Source organism: Salvelinus fontinalis, chromosome 4, assembly GCF_029448725.1.
Source record: "Salvelinus fontinalis isolate EN_2023a chromosome 4, ASM2944872v1, whole genome shotgun sequence".
NCBI lineage: Eukaryota > Metazoa > Chordata > Actinopteri > Salmoniformes > Salmonidae > Salvelinus > Salvelinus fontinalis.
In genome coordinates this window covers 4,547,898-4,569,855 of record NC_074668.1, presented here as the reverse complement: position 1 = coordinate 4,569,855, position 21,958 = coordinate 4,547,898, and the positions used below count along the sequence as shown (strand labels likewise).

Here is a 21,958-nt window from a genome sequence, read left to right as displayed (position 1 = left end):
CTGAAGGCCTCCCTAACCCTGAAGCTGCACGGCTTTCTGAAGGCTTCCCTAACCCTGAAGCTGCACTGTTTTCTGAAGGCTTCCCTAACCCTGAAGCTGCACTGCTTTCTGAAGGCTTCCCTAACCCTGAAGCTGCACTGCTTTCTGAAGGCTTCCCTAACCCTGAAGCTGCACTGCTTTCTGAAGGCTTCCCTAACCCTGAAGCTGCACTGCTTTCTGAAGGCTTCCCTAACCCTGAAGCTGCACGGCTTTCTGAAGGCTTCCCTAACCCTGAAGCTGCACTGCTTTCTGAAGGCTTCCCTAACCCTGAAGCTGCACTGCTTTCTGAAGGCTTCCCTAACCCTGAAGCTGCACTGCTTTCTGAAGGCTTCCCTAACCCTGAAGCTGCACTGCTTTCTGAAGGCTTCCCTAACCCTGAAGCTGCACTGCTTTCTGAAGGCTTCCCTAACCCTGAAGCTGCACTGCTTTCTGAAGGCTTCCCTAACCCTGAAGCTGCACTGTTTTCTGAAGGCCTCCCTAACCCTGAAGCTGCACGGCTTTCTGAAGGCTTCCCTAACCCTGAAGCTGCACTGTTTTCTGAAGGCTTCCCTAACCCTGAAGCTGCACTGCTTTCTGAAGGCTTCCCTAACCCTGAAGCTGCACTGCTTTCTGAAGGCTTCCCTAACCCTGAAGCTGCACTGCTTTCTGAAGGCTTCCCTAACCCTGAAGCTGCACGGCTTTCTGAAGGCTTCCCTAACCCTGAAGCTGCACTGTTTTCTGAAGGCTTCCCTAACCCTGAAGCTGCACTGCTTTCTGAAGGCTTCCCTAACCCTGAAGCTGCACTGCTTTCTGAAGGCTTCCCTAACCCTGAAGCTGCACTGCTTTCTGAAGGCTTCCCTAACCCTGAAGCTGCACTGCTTTCTGAAGGCTTCCCTAACCCTGAAGCTGCACTGCTTTCTGAAGGCTTCCCTAACCCTGAAGCTGCACTGCTTTCTCATATCAGAAGTGTTCTTAACTATGTACTAAATAAGTAACTGTATGTTTTATGTTGTGTTTCTATTATTACTTACAATGGGCCTCGGGATCTCATCACGGTGTATCTGTGCATTCAAATTGCCATCAATAACATGCCATTGTGTTCGTTGTCCGTAGCTTATACCTGCTCCACCGCCACCATGGAGCACTCTGTTCACAACGTTGACATAAGCAAAACTGCACACCCACATGACACAATACACGTGGTCTGCGGTTGTGAGGCCGGTTGGACATTCCGCCAAAATTCTTTAAAATGACATTGGAGTTGGCTTATGGTAGAGAAATGAACGATAAATTCTCTGGCAACAGCTCTGGTGGACATTCCGGCAGTCAGCATGCCAATTGCACGCTCCCTCAAAACTTGAGACATCTGTGGCATTGTGTTGTGACAAAACTACACATTTTAGAGTTGCCTTTTATTGTCCCCAGCACAAGGTGCACCTGTGTAACGATCATGCTGTTTAATGAGCTTTTTTTTTTTTTTTTTTTTTACCTTTATTTAACTAGGCAAGTCAGTTAAGAACAAATTCTTATTTTCAATGACGGCCTAGGAACAGTGGATTAACTGCCTGTTCAGGGGCAGAACGACAGATTTGTACCTTGTCAGCTCGGGGATTTAAACTTGCAACCTTCCGGTTACTAGTCCAACGCTCTAACCACTAGGCTACGCCGCCGCTCTTGATATGCCACACCTGTCAGGTGGATGGATAATTTTGATAAAGGAGAAATGCTCACTAACAGGGATGTAAAAAAAAATTGTGTGCACAACATTTTAGAGAAATAAACTTTTTGTGCGTATGAAAAATTCAGCTCAAGAAACATGGGACCAACCCATTACATGTTGTGTTTATATTTTGTGCACAGTATCAGTCAAAATGTTGGACACACCTACTCATTCAAGGGTTTTTCTACATTGTACTACATTGTTTTCTACATTGTACAACTTTCTACATTGTAGAATAACAGTGAAGACATCAAAACTATGAAATAACACTTATGGATTCACGTAGAAACCAAAAAAACTGTTAAACAAATCAAAAAATATTTTATATTTGAGATTCTTTAAAGTTGCCACCCTTTGCCTTGATGACAGCTTTGCACACTGTTGGCATTCTCTCAACCAGCTTCATGAGGTAGCCACCTGGAATGCGTTTCAATTAACAGGTGTGCCTTGTTAAAAGTTCATTTGTGGAATTTCTTTCCTTCTTAACGGCTTTGAAACAATCAGTTGTGTTGTGACAAGGTAGGGGTGGTATACAGAAGATAGCCATATTTGGTAAAAGACAGAGTCCATATTATGGCATGAACAGCTCAAATAAGCAAAGCGAAATGACAGTCCATCATTACTTTAAGACATGAAGGTCAGTCAATGCGGAAAATTTCAAGAACTTTGAAAGTTTCTTCAAGTGCAGTCGCAAAAACCATCAAACACTATGATGAAACTGGCATTCATGAGGACCGCCACAGGAAAGGAAGACCCAGAGTTACCTTTGCTGCAGAAGATAAGTTCATTAGAGTTACCAGCCTCAGAAATTGCAACCCAAATAAATGCTTCACAGAGTTCGAGTAACAGACACATCTCAACATCAACTGTTCAGAGGAGACTGTGTGAATCAGGCCTTCATGATCAGATTGCAGCAAAGAAACCACTACTAAAGGACACCAATAAGAAGAACAGACTTGCTTGGGCCAAGAAACACGAGCAATGGACATTAGACCGGTGGAAATCTGTCCTTTGGTCTGATGAGTCCAAATGTGAGATTTTTGGTTCCAACCGCCGTGTCTTTGTGAGACGCGGTGTGGGTGAACGGATGATCTCCGCATGTGTATTTCCCACCGTAAAGCATGTGACGGTGTGGGGGTGCTTTGCTGGTGACACTGTCAGTGATTTATTTAGAATTCAAGGCACAGAATTCAGAATTCTGCAGCGATACGCCATCCCATCTGGTTTGGGCTTAGTGGGACTATATATATTTTTTCAACAGGACGATGACCCAACACACCTCCAGGCTGTGTAAGGGCTATTTGACCAAGAAGGAGAGTGATGGAGTGCTGCATCAGATGACCTGGCCTCCACAATCACCCGACCTCAACCCAATTGAGATGGTTTGGGAGCCAACAAGTGCTTAGCATATGTGGGAACTCATTCAAGAATGTTGGAAAAGATTCCCTGGTGAAGCTAGTTGAGAGAATGCCAAGAGTGGTCCAAGCTGTCATCAAGGCAAAGGGTGGCTACTTTGAAGAATCTCAAACATAAAATATATTTTGATTTGTTTTTTGGTTACTACATGATTCTGTATGTAAACTTCCGACTTTAACTGTAGGTGGTAGTGGAGTAATGGCCTGAAGGCACACATTTAATATGTTGTGAAAAGTAATATCATGATGCTTCATAGTTTCGATATCTTCACTATTATTCTACAATGTATAAAATTAAAAAAATAAAATTTAAAAAAACTTGAATGAGTAGGTGTGTCTAAACTTGTAACCGGTACTATATATTGGGGGAAGGGTATATTACAGAATAACCTTTGCATATATTCTCTCTAGAAAGGAATCTTTAGAAAATAAGCATAGGATTTTACCAGATCATTTTACAGAGTGTATTAATGATGAATTATTACATGCAACGTGTATTACTTACATCATTGACTTTGATTGGTTGATTCAGAGTGAAATCCATGCAAAGACACATAGCCAAATATTACAGGGCCATCTAGTGTATATACCATCTGTACTTGAGTATACTAAACATAATTTTTCACTGTATTATTGACTATATGTTTGTTTTACTCCATGTGTAACTATGTGTTGTTGTATGTGTCGAACTGCTTTGCTTTATCTTGGCCAGGTCGCAATTGTAAATGAGAACGTGTTCTCAATTTGCCTACCTGGTTAAATAAAGGTTAAATAAAATAAAATAAAAAAATTATGAACACTTTCCTAATATGATGTTATATATAATAATATACACACGGGAAACTGTTGATCCTGACAGACCCAGCAGCGTGGCACTTCCTGAAACACTCAAACAGGTTCGCCTATAGCCTCGCTATTGTTATTTTACTGCTACTCTTTAATTATTTTGCTACTTTTATTTCTTATTCATGTGTTTTTAAACTGCACTGTTGGTTAAGGGCTTGTAAGTAAGCATTTCACTGTAAGGTGTTTGTATTCGGCGCATGTGACAAATACCATTTGATTTGACTTGATTTGACCTACTGTCATGTTCAAAGGCGTTTTTGTCAACTTCTGAATGGCACACACACACACACACACACACACACACACACACACACACACACACACACACACACACACACACACACACACACACACACACACACACACACACACACATGATGTCGCACCATTCTCTGTAAACCCGAGACACTGTTGTGCGTGAAAGGCCCAGGAGGGCGGCCATTTCTGAGATACTGAAAATGTATCCTGGCACCGACGATCATATCACACTCAAAGTCGTTTAGGTCACTTGTTTTACCCATTCTAACGTTCAACCGAACAGTAACTGAATGCCTCGATGCCTGTCTGCCTGTTTTATATAGCAGGCAGACTGGTGACTGTCTGTAGAAGCAATCCATTTTCATGAACAGGGTGGTGTACCTAATAAACTGGTCAGTGAGTGTATATAGAGAGTGTGGCAAACTTTTAAAATGGACGCCATGTTACTGCCATTGAGCATTCCATTTATCCATTCATGGCAAGTATTTTGATTCAAATGTTTTATTCTAGACGTTCAGTTATATGGCATTGTTTAAAATTAAGAAATTTCTGTAAACTGTTTTTGGTCAACATTGCCCACGGGGAGCTAACATGGCTGCCATATGTAATTCTTTGATAGTCCTAGTTGGAATTAGATAGAACGTCGAGGCCCCGCCCATCTGTGAGATGAACCAGATTTGGTCACCTAGGTTACCCCATTGGCTCACAGCAAATATTTGGCCTTTTTCAAACACAATTTTCTCATTGTTTGTTTGTTTTAGTCCATTAAAAAACTACATTTATGAAAAGTGCAACATGTCTGAAGATCACTTTTCAACATCGCCTGCTCCCAAGCATTCTAACTGCTTAGAAAAACCTAATATTGTAGGGCTTCCTTCATGCCCCTTTTCATGATGGTGCTTGTAGCCACGTGAGTGAGTGCTAGCTAGGTACTGACCAGAACATTAAAATCAAAAGCAGATTTGATTAGTCACATGCGCCGAATACAACAGGTGTAGACCTTACCGTGAAATGCTTACTTACAAGTCCTTTAGCTAACCAAGAACAAAAACACTTTACAAACGGACTATACAGCTACAGGTAGTGAGTGGAGTTACTAACAGACTATACAACTACAAGTAGTGAGTGGAGTTACTAACTGACTATACAACTACAAGTAGTGAGGAGTTACTAACAGACTATACAACTACAAGTAGTGAGTGGAGTTACTAACTGACTATACAACTACAAGTAGTGAGGAGTTACTAACAGACTATACAACTACAAGTAGTGAGTGGAGTTACTAACAGACTATACAACTACAAGTAGTGAGGAGTTACTAACAGACTATACAACTACAAGTAGTGAGGAGTTACTAACAGACTATACAACTACAAGTAGTGAGTGGAGTTACTAACAGACTATACAACTACAAGTAGTGAGGAGTTACAAACAGACTATACAACTACAAGTAGTGAGTGGAGTTACTAACGGAATACACTAAACTAGTTAAAGGTCTCACCTCTGATGAAATGTTTTCCACATTCATAGCGATGTGTAGCCAACTTGGACACAGGGTCGCCACATTTCCCGCGGTCCCACGCCACATAGCCTGAAGCCACAGGGCTCTTCTCGCAGGCTCTATATTTCCCTACGTGAGAATATTGCAGACCATAGGTCGGGATTTTTTTTACCTGGTTACATTGGACAATACAGCAGATTTTCGGCATGTGTTGTTATTTTGTTATTTCTGTATAACCCAAAAAAAATCAACGACGATGTTGGCTCTTTTTACACTGCGGGTCAATAGAAAATAATGTTTGTTTCCCCCATTGGTCAAAGGGAATTCCTCATTATTATGTAAATATAAACTCTGAGTATTGTACTATGATGTAAATACATCAATAATGCAGAAACTCTGTAAACATGCCTAGAGACCATTCCAAACAAGTTCATTGTTTTAGCTGCAAAGCCTTCGTTGATAGACCCTATTTTAACAAGTGTACTGAAGTTAGATGCATGTGCCAGTCACCTCTGACCTGGCCTACCCCAGTTACCTCTGACCTGGCCTATACCGGATACCTCTGACCTGGCCTACACCAGTTAACCTCTGACCTGGCCTATACCAGTTAACCTCTGACCTGGCCTATACCAGTTAACCTCTGACCTGGCCTATACCAGTTACCTCTGACCTGGCCTATACCAGTTAACCTCTGACCTGGCCTATACCAGTTACCTCTGACCTGGCCTACACCAGTTACCTCTGACCTGGCCTATACCAGTTACCTCTGACCTGGCCTATACCAGTTAACCTCTGACCTGGCCTATACCAGTTAACCTCTGACCTGGCCTATACCAGTTAACCTCTGACCTGGCCTATACCAGTTAACCTCTGACCTGGCCTATACCAGTTAACCTCTGACCTGGCCTACACCAGTTAACCTCTGACCTGGCCTATACCAGTTAACCTCTGACCTGGCCTATACCAGTTACCTCTGACCTGGCCTATACCAGTTAACCTCTGACCTGGCCTATACCAGTTACCTCTGATCTGGCCTATACCAGTTACCTCTGACCTGGCCTATACCAGTTAACCTCTGACCTGGCCTATACCAGTTAACCTCTGACCTGGCCTATACCAGTTACCTCTGATCTGGCCTACACCAGTTAACCTCTGACCTGGCCTATACCAGTTAACCTCTGACCTGGCCTATACCAGTTAACCTCTGACCTGGCCTATACCAGTTAACCTCTGACCTGGCCTATACCAGTTAACCTCTGACCTGGCCTATACCAGTTACCTCTGACCTGGCCTATACCAGTTACCTCTGACCTGGCCTACACCAGTTAACCTCTGACCTGGCCTACACCAGTTACCTCTGACCTGGCCTATACCAGTTACCTCTCACCTGGCCTACACCAGTTAACCTCTGACCTGGCCTATACCGGTTACCTCTGACCTGGCCTACACCAGTTAACCTCTGACCTAGCCTATACCAGTTAACCTCTGACCTGGCCTATACCAGTTAACCTCTGACCTGGCCTATACCAGTTAACCTCTGACCTGGCCTATACCAGTTAACCTCTGACCTGGCCTACACCAGTTACCTCTGACCTGGCCTACACCAGTTACCTCTGACCTGGCCTATACCAGTTACCTCTGACCTGGCCTATACCAGTTACCTCTGACCTGGCCTATACCAGTTACCTCTGACCTGGCCTACACCGGTTATCTCTGACCTGGCCTACACCGGTTACCTCTGACCTGGCCTATACCAGTTACCTCTGACCTGGCCTATACCAGTTACCTCCGATCTGGCCTATACCAGTTACCTCTGACCTGGCCTACACCAGTTACCTCTGACCTGGCCTACACCAGTTACCTCTGACCTGGCCTATACCAGTTACTTCTGACCTGGCCTATACCAGCTACCTCTGACCTGGCCTACACCGGTTATCTCTGACCTGGCCTACACCGGTTACCTCTGACCTGGCCTATACCAGTTACCTCTGACCTGGCCTATACCAGTTACCTCTGATCTGGCCTATACCAGTTACCTCTGACCTGGCCTATACCAGTTACCTCTGACCTGGCCTATACCAGTTACCTCTGACCTGGCCTATACCAGTTAACCTCTGACCTGGCCTATACCAGTTAACCTCTGACCTGGCCTATACCAGTTAACCTCTGATCTGGCCTACACCAGTTAACCTCTGATCTGGCCTACACCAGTTACCTCTGATCTGGCCTACACCAGTTACCTCTGATCTGGCCTACACCAGTTACCTCTGATCTGGCCTATACCAGTTACCTCTGATCTGGCCTACACCAGTTACCTCTGATCTGGCCTACACCAGTTACCTCTGACCTGGCCTATACCAGTTAACCTCTGATCTGGCCTATACCAGTTACCTCTGATCTGGCCTATACCAGTTACCTCTGATCTGGCCTACACCAGTTATCTCAGGTTTGACTAAAACACAGCAGGGTGGAGAGAAAATGCATTTTTACTGACAAACAGGTCAAAACTTTTCCAAAATCTCATGACAACAGCGTCCATTATCTGAATACATTAACACCCACGACTCTGTACATTAACAACTACGCAGTGTTATACTACTAAAGGTCTTAATGATTACTAAAAGCAATTTGCACAGACTATAAAATGCTTCCGTGCTGGCCCTCTTAAGGGGACAATACACACCTATATCTTTCTGCAGAGATGAGATGCAAGTGGTGCTTTTGTGACAGCTAACTTTCCTGAGTTGATGAAATTCCAAAACGTTAAACCCCCCCTCCCCCAAAAAAACAACAAAAATACACAAAACAATGACACTATGTCTTTCTTTAAATAGCATGAGTACTCTGACAGCAGGGTACAGTGTGTCGAGTCTTTGGTCACATTCCCATGATGCTTGGCTGGAACGGAACCGTCGGGAGCCGCAGACGAACGCGGTGAGGCTCTACGCCGCCGAGAAGATGGATCTGACAGAATCTTCTCGTAGCTGACGATGTTTCCCCATGTCACGTTCCTCCCTGGCTGTGCGTCTCTCAACGGTTATAGTGTAGTTCTTCCTGTTAGCAACAACAACACGCTTTGAGTTTCACATTCATTACCATTTCGTTTAGACCAGGCAAGTTATGCGTGTTTACTGTGATGCTTACCTCATAGCTGTCATGTCTGTATTCCTATGTCTGTATTCCCCCTATAGCTGTCATGTCTTTATTCCCACTACAGTTGTCACGTCTGTATTCCCACTACAGTTGTCACGTCTGTATTCCCCCTATAGCTGTCATGTCTGTATTCCCCCTATAGCTGTCATGTCTGTATTCCCCCTATAGCTGTCACGTCTGTATTCCACCTATAGCTGTCATGTCTGTATTCCACCTATAGCTGTCATGTCTGTATTCCCCCTATAGCTGTCACGTCTGTATTCCACCTATAGCTGTCATGTCTGTATTCCACCTATAGCTGTCATGTCTGTATTCCACCTATAGCTGTCATGTCTGTATTCCCCCTATAGCTGTCACGTCTGTATTCCACCTATAGCTGTCATGTCTGTATTCCACCTATAGCTGTCATGTCTGTATTCCACCTATAGCTGTCATGTCTGTATTCCCCCTATAGCTGTCACGTCTGTATTCCACCTATAGCTGTCATGTCTGTATTCCACCTATAGCTGTCATGTCTGTATTCCACCTATAGCTGTCATGTCTGTATTCCCCCTATAGCTGTCATGTCTGTATTCCCCCTATAGCTGTCACGTCTGTATTCCCCTGTAGCTGTCAGTCGTTATGCTTTTCCTATAGATCAGTGCTGTCTTTGAGGTGAGGTTAAAATGAAGCTTGAATCCAGTTGAAATGAGCCACATTTTTAATGAAACTTTTAATTTAAGAGATTGAAGTGCCGTTTTACCTGATGAAGTAGAAGGCCATGAGCAGTGCAGTCCCCAGCAGGGCTCCCACTATGATCCCAGTAACAGCAGATACTCCTAGTCCGCCTGCTTGGAGAGGAAGACGGGGGCTATTAGTTAGGCTAACGACACCTCTGCTACACACCTGTGGTACACTATATTTTAAACTGGATTGTCTGGAGTGGCCCTTAAGAGGACTACATTAGACAAGCTCATCGGCAGCTAAGCTAATGTGGATGATGATTTCAAATGTATAGCGAACACCGGAGATGAATACCTGCATGCAAGAGCTGAATAGCTGCATGCTAGTTCTGAATACCTGCAGGCTTGAGCTGAATACCTGCAGGCTAGAGCTGAATACCTGCAGGCTAGAGCTGAATACCTGCATGCTAGAGCTGAATACCTGCAGGCTAGAGCTGAATGTTATTGTAGACAGAGAGAACAGGTCTGTGTTTGTTATTGGAGACAGAGAGAACAGGTCTGTGTTTGTTATTGGAGACAGAGAGGACAGGTCTGTGTTTGTTATTGGAGACAGAGAGGACAGGTCTGTGTTTGTTATTGGAGACAGAGAGGACAGGTCTGTGTTTGTTATTGGAGACAGAGAGAACAGGTCTGTGTTTGTTATTGGAGACAGAGAGAACAGGTCTGTGTTTGTTATTGGAGACAGAGAGGACAGGACAGGTCTGTGTTTGTTATTGGAGACAGAGAGGACAGGTCTGTGTTTGTTATTGGAGACAGAGAGAACAGGTCTGTGTTTGTTATTGGAGACAGAGAGAACAGGTCTGTGTTTGTTATTGGAGACAGAGAGAACAGGTCTGTGTTTGTTATTGGAGACAGAGAGAACAGGTCTGTGTTTGTTATTGGAGACAGAGAGAACAGGTCTGTGTTTGTTATTGGAGACAGAGAGAACAGGACAGGTCTGTGTTTGTTATTGGAGACAGAGAGAACAGGACAGGTCTGTGTTTGTTATTGGAGACAGAGAGAACAGGTCAGGTCTGTGTTTGTTATTGTAGACAGAGAGAACAGGACAGGTCTGTGTTTGTTATTGTAGACAGAGAGAACAGGACATGTCTGTGTTTGTTATTGGAGACAGAGAGAACAGGTCTGTGTTTGTTATTGGAGACAGAGAGAACAGGTCTGTGTTTGTTATTGGAGACAGAGAGAACAGGTCTGTGTTTGTTATTGGAGACAGAGAGAACAGGTCTGTGTTTGTTATTGGAGACAGAGAGAACAGGACAGGTCTGTGTTTGTTATTGGAGACAGAGAGAACAGGTCTGTGTTTGTTATTGGAGACAGACAGGACAGGTCTGTGTTTGTTATTGGAGACAGAGAGGACAGGACAGGTCTGTGTTTGTTATTGGAGACAGAGAGAACAGGTCTGTGTTTGTTATTGGAGACAGAGAGAACAGGTCTGTGTTTGTTATTGGAGACAGAGAGAACAGGACAGGTCTGTGTTTGTTATTGGAGACAGAGAGAACAGGTCTGTGTTTGTTATTGTAGACAGAGAGAACAGGACAGGTCTGTGTTTGTTATTGGAGACAGAGAGAACAGGACAGGTCTGGGTTTGTTATTGGAGACAGAGAGAACAGGTCTGTGTTTGTTATTGTAGACAGAGAGGACAGGACAGGTCTGTGTTTGTTATTGGAGACAGAGAGAACAGGACAGGTCTGTGTTTGTTATTGGAGACAGAGAGAAGAGGTCTGTGTTTGTTATTGGAGACAGAGAGAACAGGTCTGTGTTTGTTATTGTAGACAGAGAGAACAGGTCTGTGTTTGTTATTGGAGACAGAGAGAACAGGTCTGTGTTTGTTATTGGAGACAGAGAGAACAGGTCTGTGTTTGTTATTGGAGACAGAGAGAACAGGTCTGTGTTTGTTATTGGAGACAGAGAGAACAGGTCTGTGTTTGTTATTGGAGACAGAGAGGACAGGACAGGTCTGTGTTTGTTATTGGAGACAGAGAGAACAGGTCTGTGTTTGTTATTGGAGACAGAGAGGACAGGTCTGTGTTTGTTATTGGAGACAGAGAGAACAGGTCTGTGTTTGTTATTGGAGACAGAGAGAACAGGTCTGTGTTTGTTATTGGAGACAGAGAGGACAGGTCTGTGTTTGTTATTGGAGACAGAGAGAACAGGTCTGTGTTTGTTATTGGAGACAGAGAGAACAGGTCTGTGTTTGTTATTGGAGACAGAGAGAACAGGTCTGTGTTTGTTATTGGAGACAGAGAGGACAGGTCTGTGTTTGTTATTGGAGACAGAGAGAACAGGACAGGTCTGTTTGTTGGTGTGTGTAGTGGTGGAGACAGAGAGAACAGGACAGGTCTGTTTGTTGGTGTGTGTAGTGGTGGAGACATATACAATCATTTGTGTGTTATTAGTTTGAGCACACTGTGTTTTTGTCTATTGTTGTGACTAAGATGAAGGTCAGATCAAATTTTTAGACCAATTTATGCAGAAATCCAGGTAATTCCAAAGGGTTCACATATTTGTTCTTGTCCCTGTATATATATTAGAGATAATTTACATGATTTGTCTGGCAGGTCTGTGTGGTGCACTCTGTGCCGTCCTTTCAGTGTGAAGAGTTCAGGGTTGAACACCGGAAGCATCTGGAAACTCTCGTTCACACCAAAGTAGTTACACACCGTCTGAAAACACAAACACCAAGTAGTTCGCTACAGACCTCTGAAACAAAGGGCAGTCAATCTCATACTCTGTTTTCCTGTTGGCTGCCACTCAAAAAAACGGTCCATAAATATAAAGATCATTGAGATCATATTACAGAAACAGTAACAATAAACCCAGCATGCAAAGAAACTGAAAGAAGTGAAATATAACAAAACTGTTCCACATAGAAACACTCATGTTTTTTGGGGGGAAATTATCTTTATTAACTATGAAATGATGAAAAACATGAATAACATTCCACCCACATTTGAGCATCGACTCCAGGAAAGGGCTACACGGTTGTCCAGATTTACTTACATCTGTAGACGTTTTTTAATGGCTCAGAATATGAGCTTTCCAAAAGTTGTTTATATTCTATGGAGATCAGTCATTTCGGGAGCCCAGATAATTTATTTATAAATTCCATCATTTGATGGTTCGGTAGTTGGGTTTCCCAAAGGGACTCCAGAGACCAGCATTGCTGACCTAAGTTGTAAATCTAGAAAAAAAGGAGTTGCCTGGTCATGTGTATTTGTATTTAAAATCTACATGTAATATCTTGGAATTTTTTCAAACCATTACTATCTATGATATGGATAGGGTACGGATTCCACATTTGGAACATTGGGGGATGCAAAAGACTGCCCTCGCGATTGCCAAGCATTATTGTGAAATATTAGAGTATGAGCATGCCATTTTGATTCCCAGTTACATTGTTTTTCAATGTACAGTCCTTTATGATGAGAATCTATAAGGGGGCATTTGACAAGCCAAATGGCAGTATGTGGTTTAAACCCGTCGGATCACTGGAGATGCAGGAGGTTCCAAGATTAGGTTGAACCTTCTGATCACTGGGGATGCAGGAGGTTACAGGATTAGGTTGAACCTTCTGATCACTGGGGATGCAGGAGGTTACAGGATTAGGTTGAACCTTCTGATCACTGGGGATGCAGGAGGTTACAGGATTAGGTTGAACCTTCTGATCACTGGGGATGCAGGAGGTTACAGGATTAGGTTGAACCTTCTGATCACTGGAGATGCAGGAGGTTCCAAGATTAGGTTGAACCTTCTGATCACTGGGGATGCAGGAGGTTACAGGATTAGTTTGAACCTTCTGATCACTGGGGATGCAGGAGGTTACAGGATTAGGTTGAACCCTCTGATCACTGGGGATGCAGGAGGTTACAGGATTAGGTTGAACCTTCTGATCACTGGGGATGCAGGAGGTTACAGGATTAGGTTGAACCTTCTGATCACTGGGGATGCAGGAGGTTACAGGATTAGGTTGAACCTTCTGATCACTGGGGATGCAGGAGGTTCCAAGATTAGGTTGAACCTTCTGATCACTGAAAATGCAGGAGGTTACAGGATTAGTTTGAACCTTCTGATCACTGGGGATGCAGGAGGTTCCAAGATTAGGTTGAACCTTCTGATCACTGGGGATGCAGGAGGTTACAGGATTAGGTTGAACCCTCTGATCACTGGGGATGCAGGAGGTTACAGGATTAGGTTGAACCTTCTGATCACTGGGGATGCAGGAGGTTACAGGATTAGGTTGAACCTTCTGATCACTGGGGATGCAGGATGTTACAGGATTAGGTTGAACCTTCTGATCACTGGGGATGCAGGAGGTTACAGGATTAGGTTGAACCCTCTGATCACTGGGGATGCAGGAGGTTACAGGATTAGTTTGAACCTTCTGATCACTGGGGATGCAGGAGGTTACAGGATTAGGTTGAACCCTCTGATCACTGGGGATGCAGGAGGTTACAGGATTAGTTTGAACCTTCTGATCACTGGGGATGCAGGAGGTTACAGGATTAGGTTGAACCTTCTGATCACTGGGGATGCAGGAGGTTACAGGATTAGGTTGAACCTTCTGATCACTGGGGATGCAGGAGGTTACAGGATTAGGTTGAACCTTCTGATCACTGGGGATGCAGGAGGTTACAGGATTAGGTTGAACCTTCTGATCACTGGAGATGCAGGAGGTTACAGGATTCGTTTGAAGTTATCTGTTCTGATCACTGGAGATGCAGAAGGTTACAGGATTAGTTTGAAGTTATCTGTTCTGATAACTGGGGATGCAGGAGGTTACAGGTTTAGTTTGAAGTTATCCCTTCTTACATCATAGGTATAGGGTCGGTTTGCCTTTTAGATGATTATTAATACAATCACATAGACAGGTGGGACATGATCCTAGATCAACACTCCTACTGAGACTCTTCATGACCTGATCCCAGATCACCACTCCTACTGAGACTCTGTATGACCTGATCCTAGATCATCACTCCTACTGAGACTCTTTATGACCTGATCCTAGATCAACACTCCTACTGAGACTCTTTATGACCTGATCCTAGATCACCACTCCTACTGAGACGCTTCATGACCTGATCCTAGATCAACACTCCTACTGAGACTCTTCATGACCTGATCCCAGATCACCACTCCTACTGGGATACTCTTTATGACCTGATCCCAGATCACCACTCCTACTGAGACTCTTCATGACCTGATCCTAGATCAACACTCCTACTGAGAGACTCGTTATGACCTGATCCTAGATCAACACTCCTACTGAGACTGTTCATGACCTGATCCCAGATCACCACTCCTACTGAGACTCTGTATGACCTGATCCCAGATCACCACTCCTACTGAGACGCTTTATGACCTGATCCCAGATCACCACTCCTTCTCTGAGACTCTTTATGACCTGATCCTAGATCAACACTCCTACTGAGACTCTTCATGACCTGATCCCAGATCACCACTCCTACTGAGACTCTGTATGACCTGATCCTAGATCATCACTCCTACTGAGACTCTTCATGACCTGATCCTAGATCACCACTCCTACTGAGAGACTCTTTATGACCTGATCCCAGATCACCACTCATACTGAGACTCTTTTTGACCTGATCCTAGATCACCACTCCTACTGAGACGCTTCATGACCTGATCCCAGATCAACACTCCTACTGAGACTCTTCATGACCAGATCCCAGATCACCACTCCTACTGAGACTCTTCATGACCTGATACCAGATCACCACTCCTACTGAGACTCTTCATGACCTAATCCCAGATCACCACTACTACTGAGACTCTTCATGACCTGATCCTAGATCACCACTCCTACTGAGACTCTTCATGACCTGATCCCAGATCATCACTCCTACTGAGACTCTTCATGACCTGATCCCAGATCACCACTCCTACTGAGACTCTTCATGACCTGATCCCAGATCACCACTCCTACTGAGACTCTTCATGACCTGATCCTAGATCAACACTACTACTGAGACTCTTTATGATCTGATCCCAGATCAACACTCCAACTCTGAGACTCTTTATGACCTGATCCTAGATCACCACTCCTACTGAGAGACTCGTTATGACCTGATCCTAGATCAACACTCCTACTGAGACTGTTCATGACCTGATCCCAGATCACCACTCCTACTGAGACTCTGTATGACCTGATCCCAGATCACCACTTCTACTGGGATACTCTTTATGACCTGATCCCAGATCACCACTCCTTCTCTGAGACTCTTTATGACCTGATGCCAGATCACCACTCCTACTGAGACTCTTCATGACCTGATCCCTGATCATCACTCCTACTGAGACTCTTCATGACCTGATCCCAGATCACCACTCCTACTGAGACTATTCATGACCTGATCCCAGATCACCACTCCTACTGAGACTCTTCATGACCTGATCCCAGATCACCACTCCTACTGAGACTCTTCATGACCTGATCCTAGATCAACACTACTACTGAGACGCTTTATGACCTGATCCCAGATCACCACTCCTACTCTGAGACTCTTCATGACCTGATCCTAGATCAACACTCCTACTGAGACTCTTCATGACCTGATCCTAGATCACCACTCCTACTGAGACTCTGTATGACCTGATCCCAGATCACCACTCCTACTGAGACGCTTTATGACCTGATCCCAGATCACCACTCCTTCTCTGAGAATCTTTATGACCTGATCCTAGATCAACACTCCTACTGAGACTCTTCATGACCTGATCCTAGATCAACACTACTACTGAGACTCTTTATGACCTGCTCCTAGATCACCACTCCTACTGAGACGCTTCATGACCTGATCCCAGATCAACACTCCTACTGAGACTATTCATGACCTGATCCCAGATCACCACTCCTACTGGGATACTCTTTATGACCTGATCCCAGATCACCACTCCTTCTCTGAGACTCTTTATGACCTGATCCCAGATCACCACTCCTACTGAGACTCTTTATGACCTGATCCCAGATCAACACTCCAACTCTGAGACTCTTTATGACCTGATCCCAGATCAGCACTCCTTCTCTGAGACTCTTCATGACCTGATCCCAGATCACAACTCCTACTGAGACTCTTCATGACCTGATCCCAGATCACCACTCCTACTGAGACTCTTAATGACCTGATCCCAGATCATCACTCCTACTGAGACTCTTCATGACCTGATCCCAGATCATCACTCCTACTGAGACTCTTCATGACCTGATCCCAGATCACCACTCCTACTGAGACTCTTCATGACCTGATCCCAGATCACCACTCCTACTGAGACTATGACCTGATCCCAGATCACCACTCCTACTGAGACTCTTCATGACCTGATCCTAGATCATCACTCCTTCTCTGAGACTCTTTATGACCTGATCCCAGATCACCACTCCTACTGAGAGACTCATTATGACCTGATCCCAGATCACCACGCCTTCTCTGAGACTCTTTATGACCTGATCCTAGATCACCACTCCTACTGAGACTCTTCATGACCTGATCCCAGATCACCACTCCTACTGAGACTCTTCATGACCTGATCCCAGATCACCACTCCTACTGAGACTCTTCATGACCTGATCCCAGATCACCACTCCTACTGAGACTCTTCATGACCTGATCCCAGATCACCACTCCTACTGAGACTCTTCATGACCTGATCCCAGATCACCACTCCTACTGAGACTCTTCATGACCTGATCCCAGATCACCACTCCTACTGAGACTCTTCATGACCTGATCCCAGATCACCACTACTACTGAGACTCCGTATGACCTGATCCTAGATCAACGCTCCTACTGAGACTCTTCATGACCTGATCCCAGATCAGCACTCCTACTCTGAGACTCTATATGACCTGATCCTAGATCAACACTCCTACTGAGACTCTTTATGACCTGATCCTAGATCACCACTCCTACTGAGACTATGACCTGATCCCAGATCACCACTCCTTCTCTGAGACTCTTTATGACCTGATCCTAGATCACCACTCCTTCTCTGGGACGCTCTATTAACGACGGGCCTGATCAAGAGCCATGCAGGAGGGTCAGGATTAGGTTGAGGCCCTGTTCTTACCTCATAGGTGCCTGCCTCTGTGTTGGTCATGCTCATCACAGAGAAGTCTCCGTATCTGTCCCCGTTGAAGTCCATAGACACCTGGCCTGCGATGCCTGCCCAGCAACCAGAGGACCAGCGGCATGCAAAGAATGGCAGAATTAATTAGCTACAAGAGCCCAACATTCCAAGGAAAACAGAGAGTGGAGTGGAGAAATTTCAGCACCGGCCAATATAACAGGAAATCCCATCTCTCCTCCCGCCGTTTGTGTTGGCAGGCCCTCCTAGAATTGTAATTGTATCCCTCCGCCTGTGTTCCCACATTTAAAAAATATTATTTTCTTTTAACAAGAAAATATGACCCTGTTCTTGACAATTCCTACTGATCAAAACATTGTTATTTAAGAGCTGGCTTGGCCTTTTAACCAGTTTGTCCAATTGGACATGTGCTCTGTGACTGGACTCTAATTATTGCAGATGAAAGAGTTCTGTACTCATGACTCATCCCCCCATCCTATTGGACAACACATTCATTGTAGTTTAGCTTTCGTATTCTGTTATCTTGAGGAGATATTGTGGTGCTGTGGTCCTACACACATTCTGCAAAGGAATTCTGGGGGATTTCAACATAGTTTTCTGGTTAACAGGTCAGGGGAAATGACTTTCTGGTTAACAGGTCAGGGGAAATGACTTTCTGGTTAACAGGTCAGGGGAAATGACTTTCTGGTTAACAGGTCAGGGGAAATTATTTTCTGCTTAACAGGTAAGGGATAGGGTGCCACATATCTCACTGTGTCAGGAATAGGGTGCCACGTATCTCACTGTGTCAGGGATAGGGTGCCACGTATCTCACTGTGTCAGGGATAGGGTGCCATGTAGCTCACTGTGTCAGGGATAGGGTGCCACGTATCTCACTGTGTCAGGGATAGGGTGACACGTATCTCACTGTGTCAGGGATAGGGTGCCATGTATCTCACTGTGTCAGGGATAGGGTGCCATGTATCTCACTGTGTCAGGGATAGGGTGCCATTAGGACATGTATCTCACTGTGTCAGGGATAGGGTGCCATGTATCTCACTGTGTCAGGGATAGGGTGCCATTAGGACATGTATCTCACTGTGTCAGGGATAGGGTGCCATTAGGACATGTATCTCACTGTGTCAGGGATAGGGTGCCATTAGGACATGTATCTCACTGTGTCAGGGATAGGGTGCCATTAGGACATGTATCTCACTGTGTCAGGGATAGGGTGCCATGTATCTCACTGTGTCAGGGATAGGGTGCCATGTATCTCACTGTGTCAGGGATAGGGTGCCACGTATCTCACTGTGTCAGGGATAGGGTGCCATTGGGACATGTATCTCACTGTGTCAGGGATAGGGTGCCATGTATCTCACTGTGTCAGGGATAGGGTGCCACGTATCTCACTGTGTCAGGGATAGGGTGCCATTGGGACATGTATCTCTCTGTGTCAGGGATAGGGTGCCATGTATCTCACTGTGTCAGGGATAGGGTGCCATGTATCTCACTGTGTCAGGGATAGGGTGCCATGTATCTCACTGTGTCAGGGATAGGGTGCCACGTATCTCACTGTGTCAGGGATAGGGTGCCATGTATCTCACTGTGTCAGGGATAGGGTGCCATTGGGACATGTATCTCACTGTGTCAGGGATAGGGTGCCATGTATCTCACTGTGTCAGGGATAGGGTGCCATTAGGACATGTATCTCACTGTGTCAGGGATAGGGTGCCATGTATCTCACTGTGTCAGGGATAGGGTGCCATGTATCTCACTGTGTCAGGGATAGGGTGACATGTATCTCACTGTGTCAGGGATAGGGTGCCATGTATCTCACTGTGTCAGGGATAGGGTGCCACGTATCTCACTGTGTCAGGGATAGGGTGCCATTAGGACATGTATCTCACTGTGTCAGGGATAGGGTGCCATTAGGACATGTATCTCACTGTGTCAGGGATAGGGTGCCATTAGGACATGTATCTCACTGTGTCAGGGATAGGGTGCCATTAGGACATGTATCTCACTGTGTCAGGGATAGGGTGCCATTAGGACATGTATCTCACTGTGTCAGGGATAGGGTGCCATTAGGACATGTATCTCACTGTGTCAGGGATAGGGTGCCATGTATCTCACTGTGTCAGGGATAGGGTGCCATGTATCTCACTGTGTCAGGGATAGGGTGCCACGTATCTCACTGTGTCAGGGATAGGGTGCCATTGGGACATGTATCTCACTGTGTCAGGGATAGGGTGCCATGTATCTCACTGTGTCAGGGATAGGGTGCCACGTATCTCACTGTGTCAGGGATAGGGTGCCATTGGGACATGTATCTCACTGTGTCAGGGATAGGGTGCCATGTATCTCACTGTGTCAGGGATAGGGTGCCACGTATCTCACTGTGTCAGGGATAGGGTGCCATTGGGACATGTATCTCACTGTGTCAGGGATAGGGTGCCATTAGGACATGTATCTCACTGTGTCAGGGATAGGGTGCCACGTATCTCACTGTGTCAGGGATAGGGTGCCACGTATCTCACTGTGTAAGGGATAGGGTGCCACGTATCTCACTGTGTCAGGGATAGGGTGCCATGTATCTCACTGTGTCAGGGATAGGGTGCCATTAGGACATGTGTCTCACTGTGTCAGGGATAGGGTGCCATTGGGACATGTGTCTCACTGTGTCAGGGATAGGGTGCCATTAGGACATGTATCTCACTGTGTCAGGGATAGGGTGCCATGTATCTCACTGTGTCAGGGATAGGGTGCCATGTATCTCACTGTGTCAGGGATAGGGTGCCATGTATCTCACTGTGTCAGGGATAGGGTGCCATGTATCTCACTGTGTCAGGGATAGGGTGCCACGTATCTCACTGTGTCAGGGATAGGGTGCCATGTATCTCACTGTGTCAGGGATAGGGTGCCACGTATCTCACTGTGTCAGGGATAGGGTGCCATTGGGACACAGGTTTAATGAGCAGAGTTTTTTGGGGTTTTTTTTACCTTCAAACGTTCTGTTCCACATGCGGTAGGTGATCTCTGCTCCGTCCTTCTTGGTGAGACCGTTCCTGATGGCTTCGTGCAACGCCAGAGCGTACAGCAGCAATGCATCATGGAACCCTTCCACAAACATGTTGATCTGGAGGGAGGGGGGGGGACAACAGACAGGAAGATTAGAATCATAATAACACATGAAGATAGGGATGAAACTAATGAATGAATGACAGATTCATCACTTAAAAATATATATATATACCAAAAACAGATGGTCCTTTCATACTGTTACTATATAACACAGTGTTGTCTTGCAGTGGGTCTCTGGCCTTCAAATACTTTAGAGTGATTAATGAGAAGAAAACATTGGACCCAAATGCAAAGTCTCGTACATGGATCCGTTCCTCTTTACTCAGGTTGTCAAGGCTGCTGCCAACAACGAATTTGGCAATTTATTGAAGAAGGGAGGGGGGGGGGGGGGGGTGATAACAGAGGATGGTAGGGTAAGGTACAGAAGAAGCAGCCCCGCCCCCCAGTCTGGTGATGGCAGGGGAAACACTGAATTCCAATGCATACGTAACATCTCAGAATGATGATTCAAATAAAATCTAACTTTATTTGTCACATGCGCCGAATACAACAGGTGTAATAGACCTTACTGTGAAATGCTTACTTACAAGCTCGTAACCAACAGTGCAGTTCAAGAAGAGTTAAGAAACTATTTACCAAATTAAGTAAAAAAAAATATAAAAAAATAACACAATAACATAACAAGACTATATACAGGCGGTATAGGTTAGTAATATCTGTAGTAATGTCTAGTATCATAGAGTTGTATGATCTTCTACGTCAATAACAAAATAACACTGTGAGACTACTTCAGCCTGATTTCTGTTTTGTGTTTGTGGAAATTGTCACGCCCTGGCCTTAGTATTCTTTGTTTTCTTAATTATTTTAGTTAGGTCAGGGTGTGACATTGGTATTTATGTGGGTTTTGTAGTGTCTAGGGTGGTTGTAAGGTTTAGGGGGTTTATTAGAGTAGTTGGGTTTATGTTTAGTATAGAAGTCTAGCAGTGTCTATGTTGTGTGTAGTTGTCTAGGAAAGTCTATGGTTGCCTGAATGGGTTCCCAATTAGAGACAGCTGGTTTCTGTTGTCTCTGATTGGGAGCCATATTTAAGGTAGCCATAGGCTTTAGTTTGTTGTGGGGAATTGTCTATGTAGAACGTTTGTAGCCTGTGTGTGTGTGCACT

General features: G+C 44.9%; 1 protein-coding gene across 1 annotated transcript in view; it reads right to left on the bottom strand.

The window, feature by feature from the left end:
* Positions 1-8,226: 8,226 nt before the first annotated feature.
* npr3 (natriuretic peptide receptor 3) overlaps positions 8,227-21,958 on the bottom strand; it is a 63,930-nt gene continuing 50,198 nt past the window's right edge. Inside the window, exons 4-8 of the mRNA XM_055918644.1 lie at positions 20,716-20,851; positions 17,719-17,813; positions 12,173-12,293; positions 9,654-9,738; positions 8,227-8,812 (exon numbers count right to left, since the gene is read on the bottom strand). Of these exons, the coding sequence (XP_055774619.1) occupies positions 8,701-8,812; positions 9,654-9,738; positions 12,173-12,293; positions 17,719-17,813; positions 20,716-20,851 (549 nt within the window). The 3' untranslated portion in view covers positions 8,227-8,700. The remainder of the gene's footprint in view (positions 8,813-9,653; positions 9,739-12,172; positions 12,294-17,718; positions 17,814-20,715; positions 20,852-21,958) is intronic.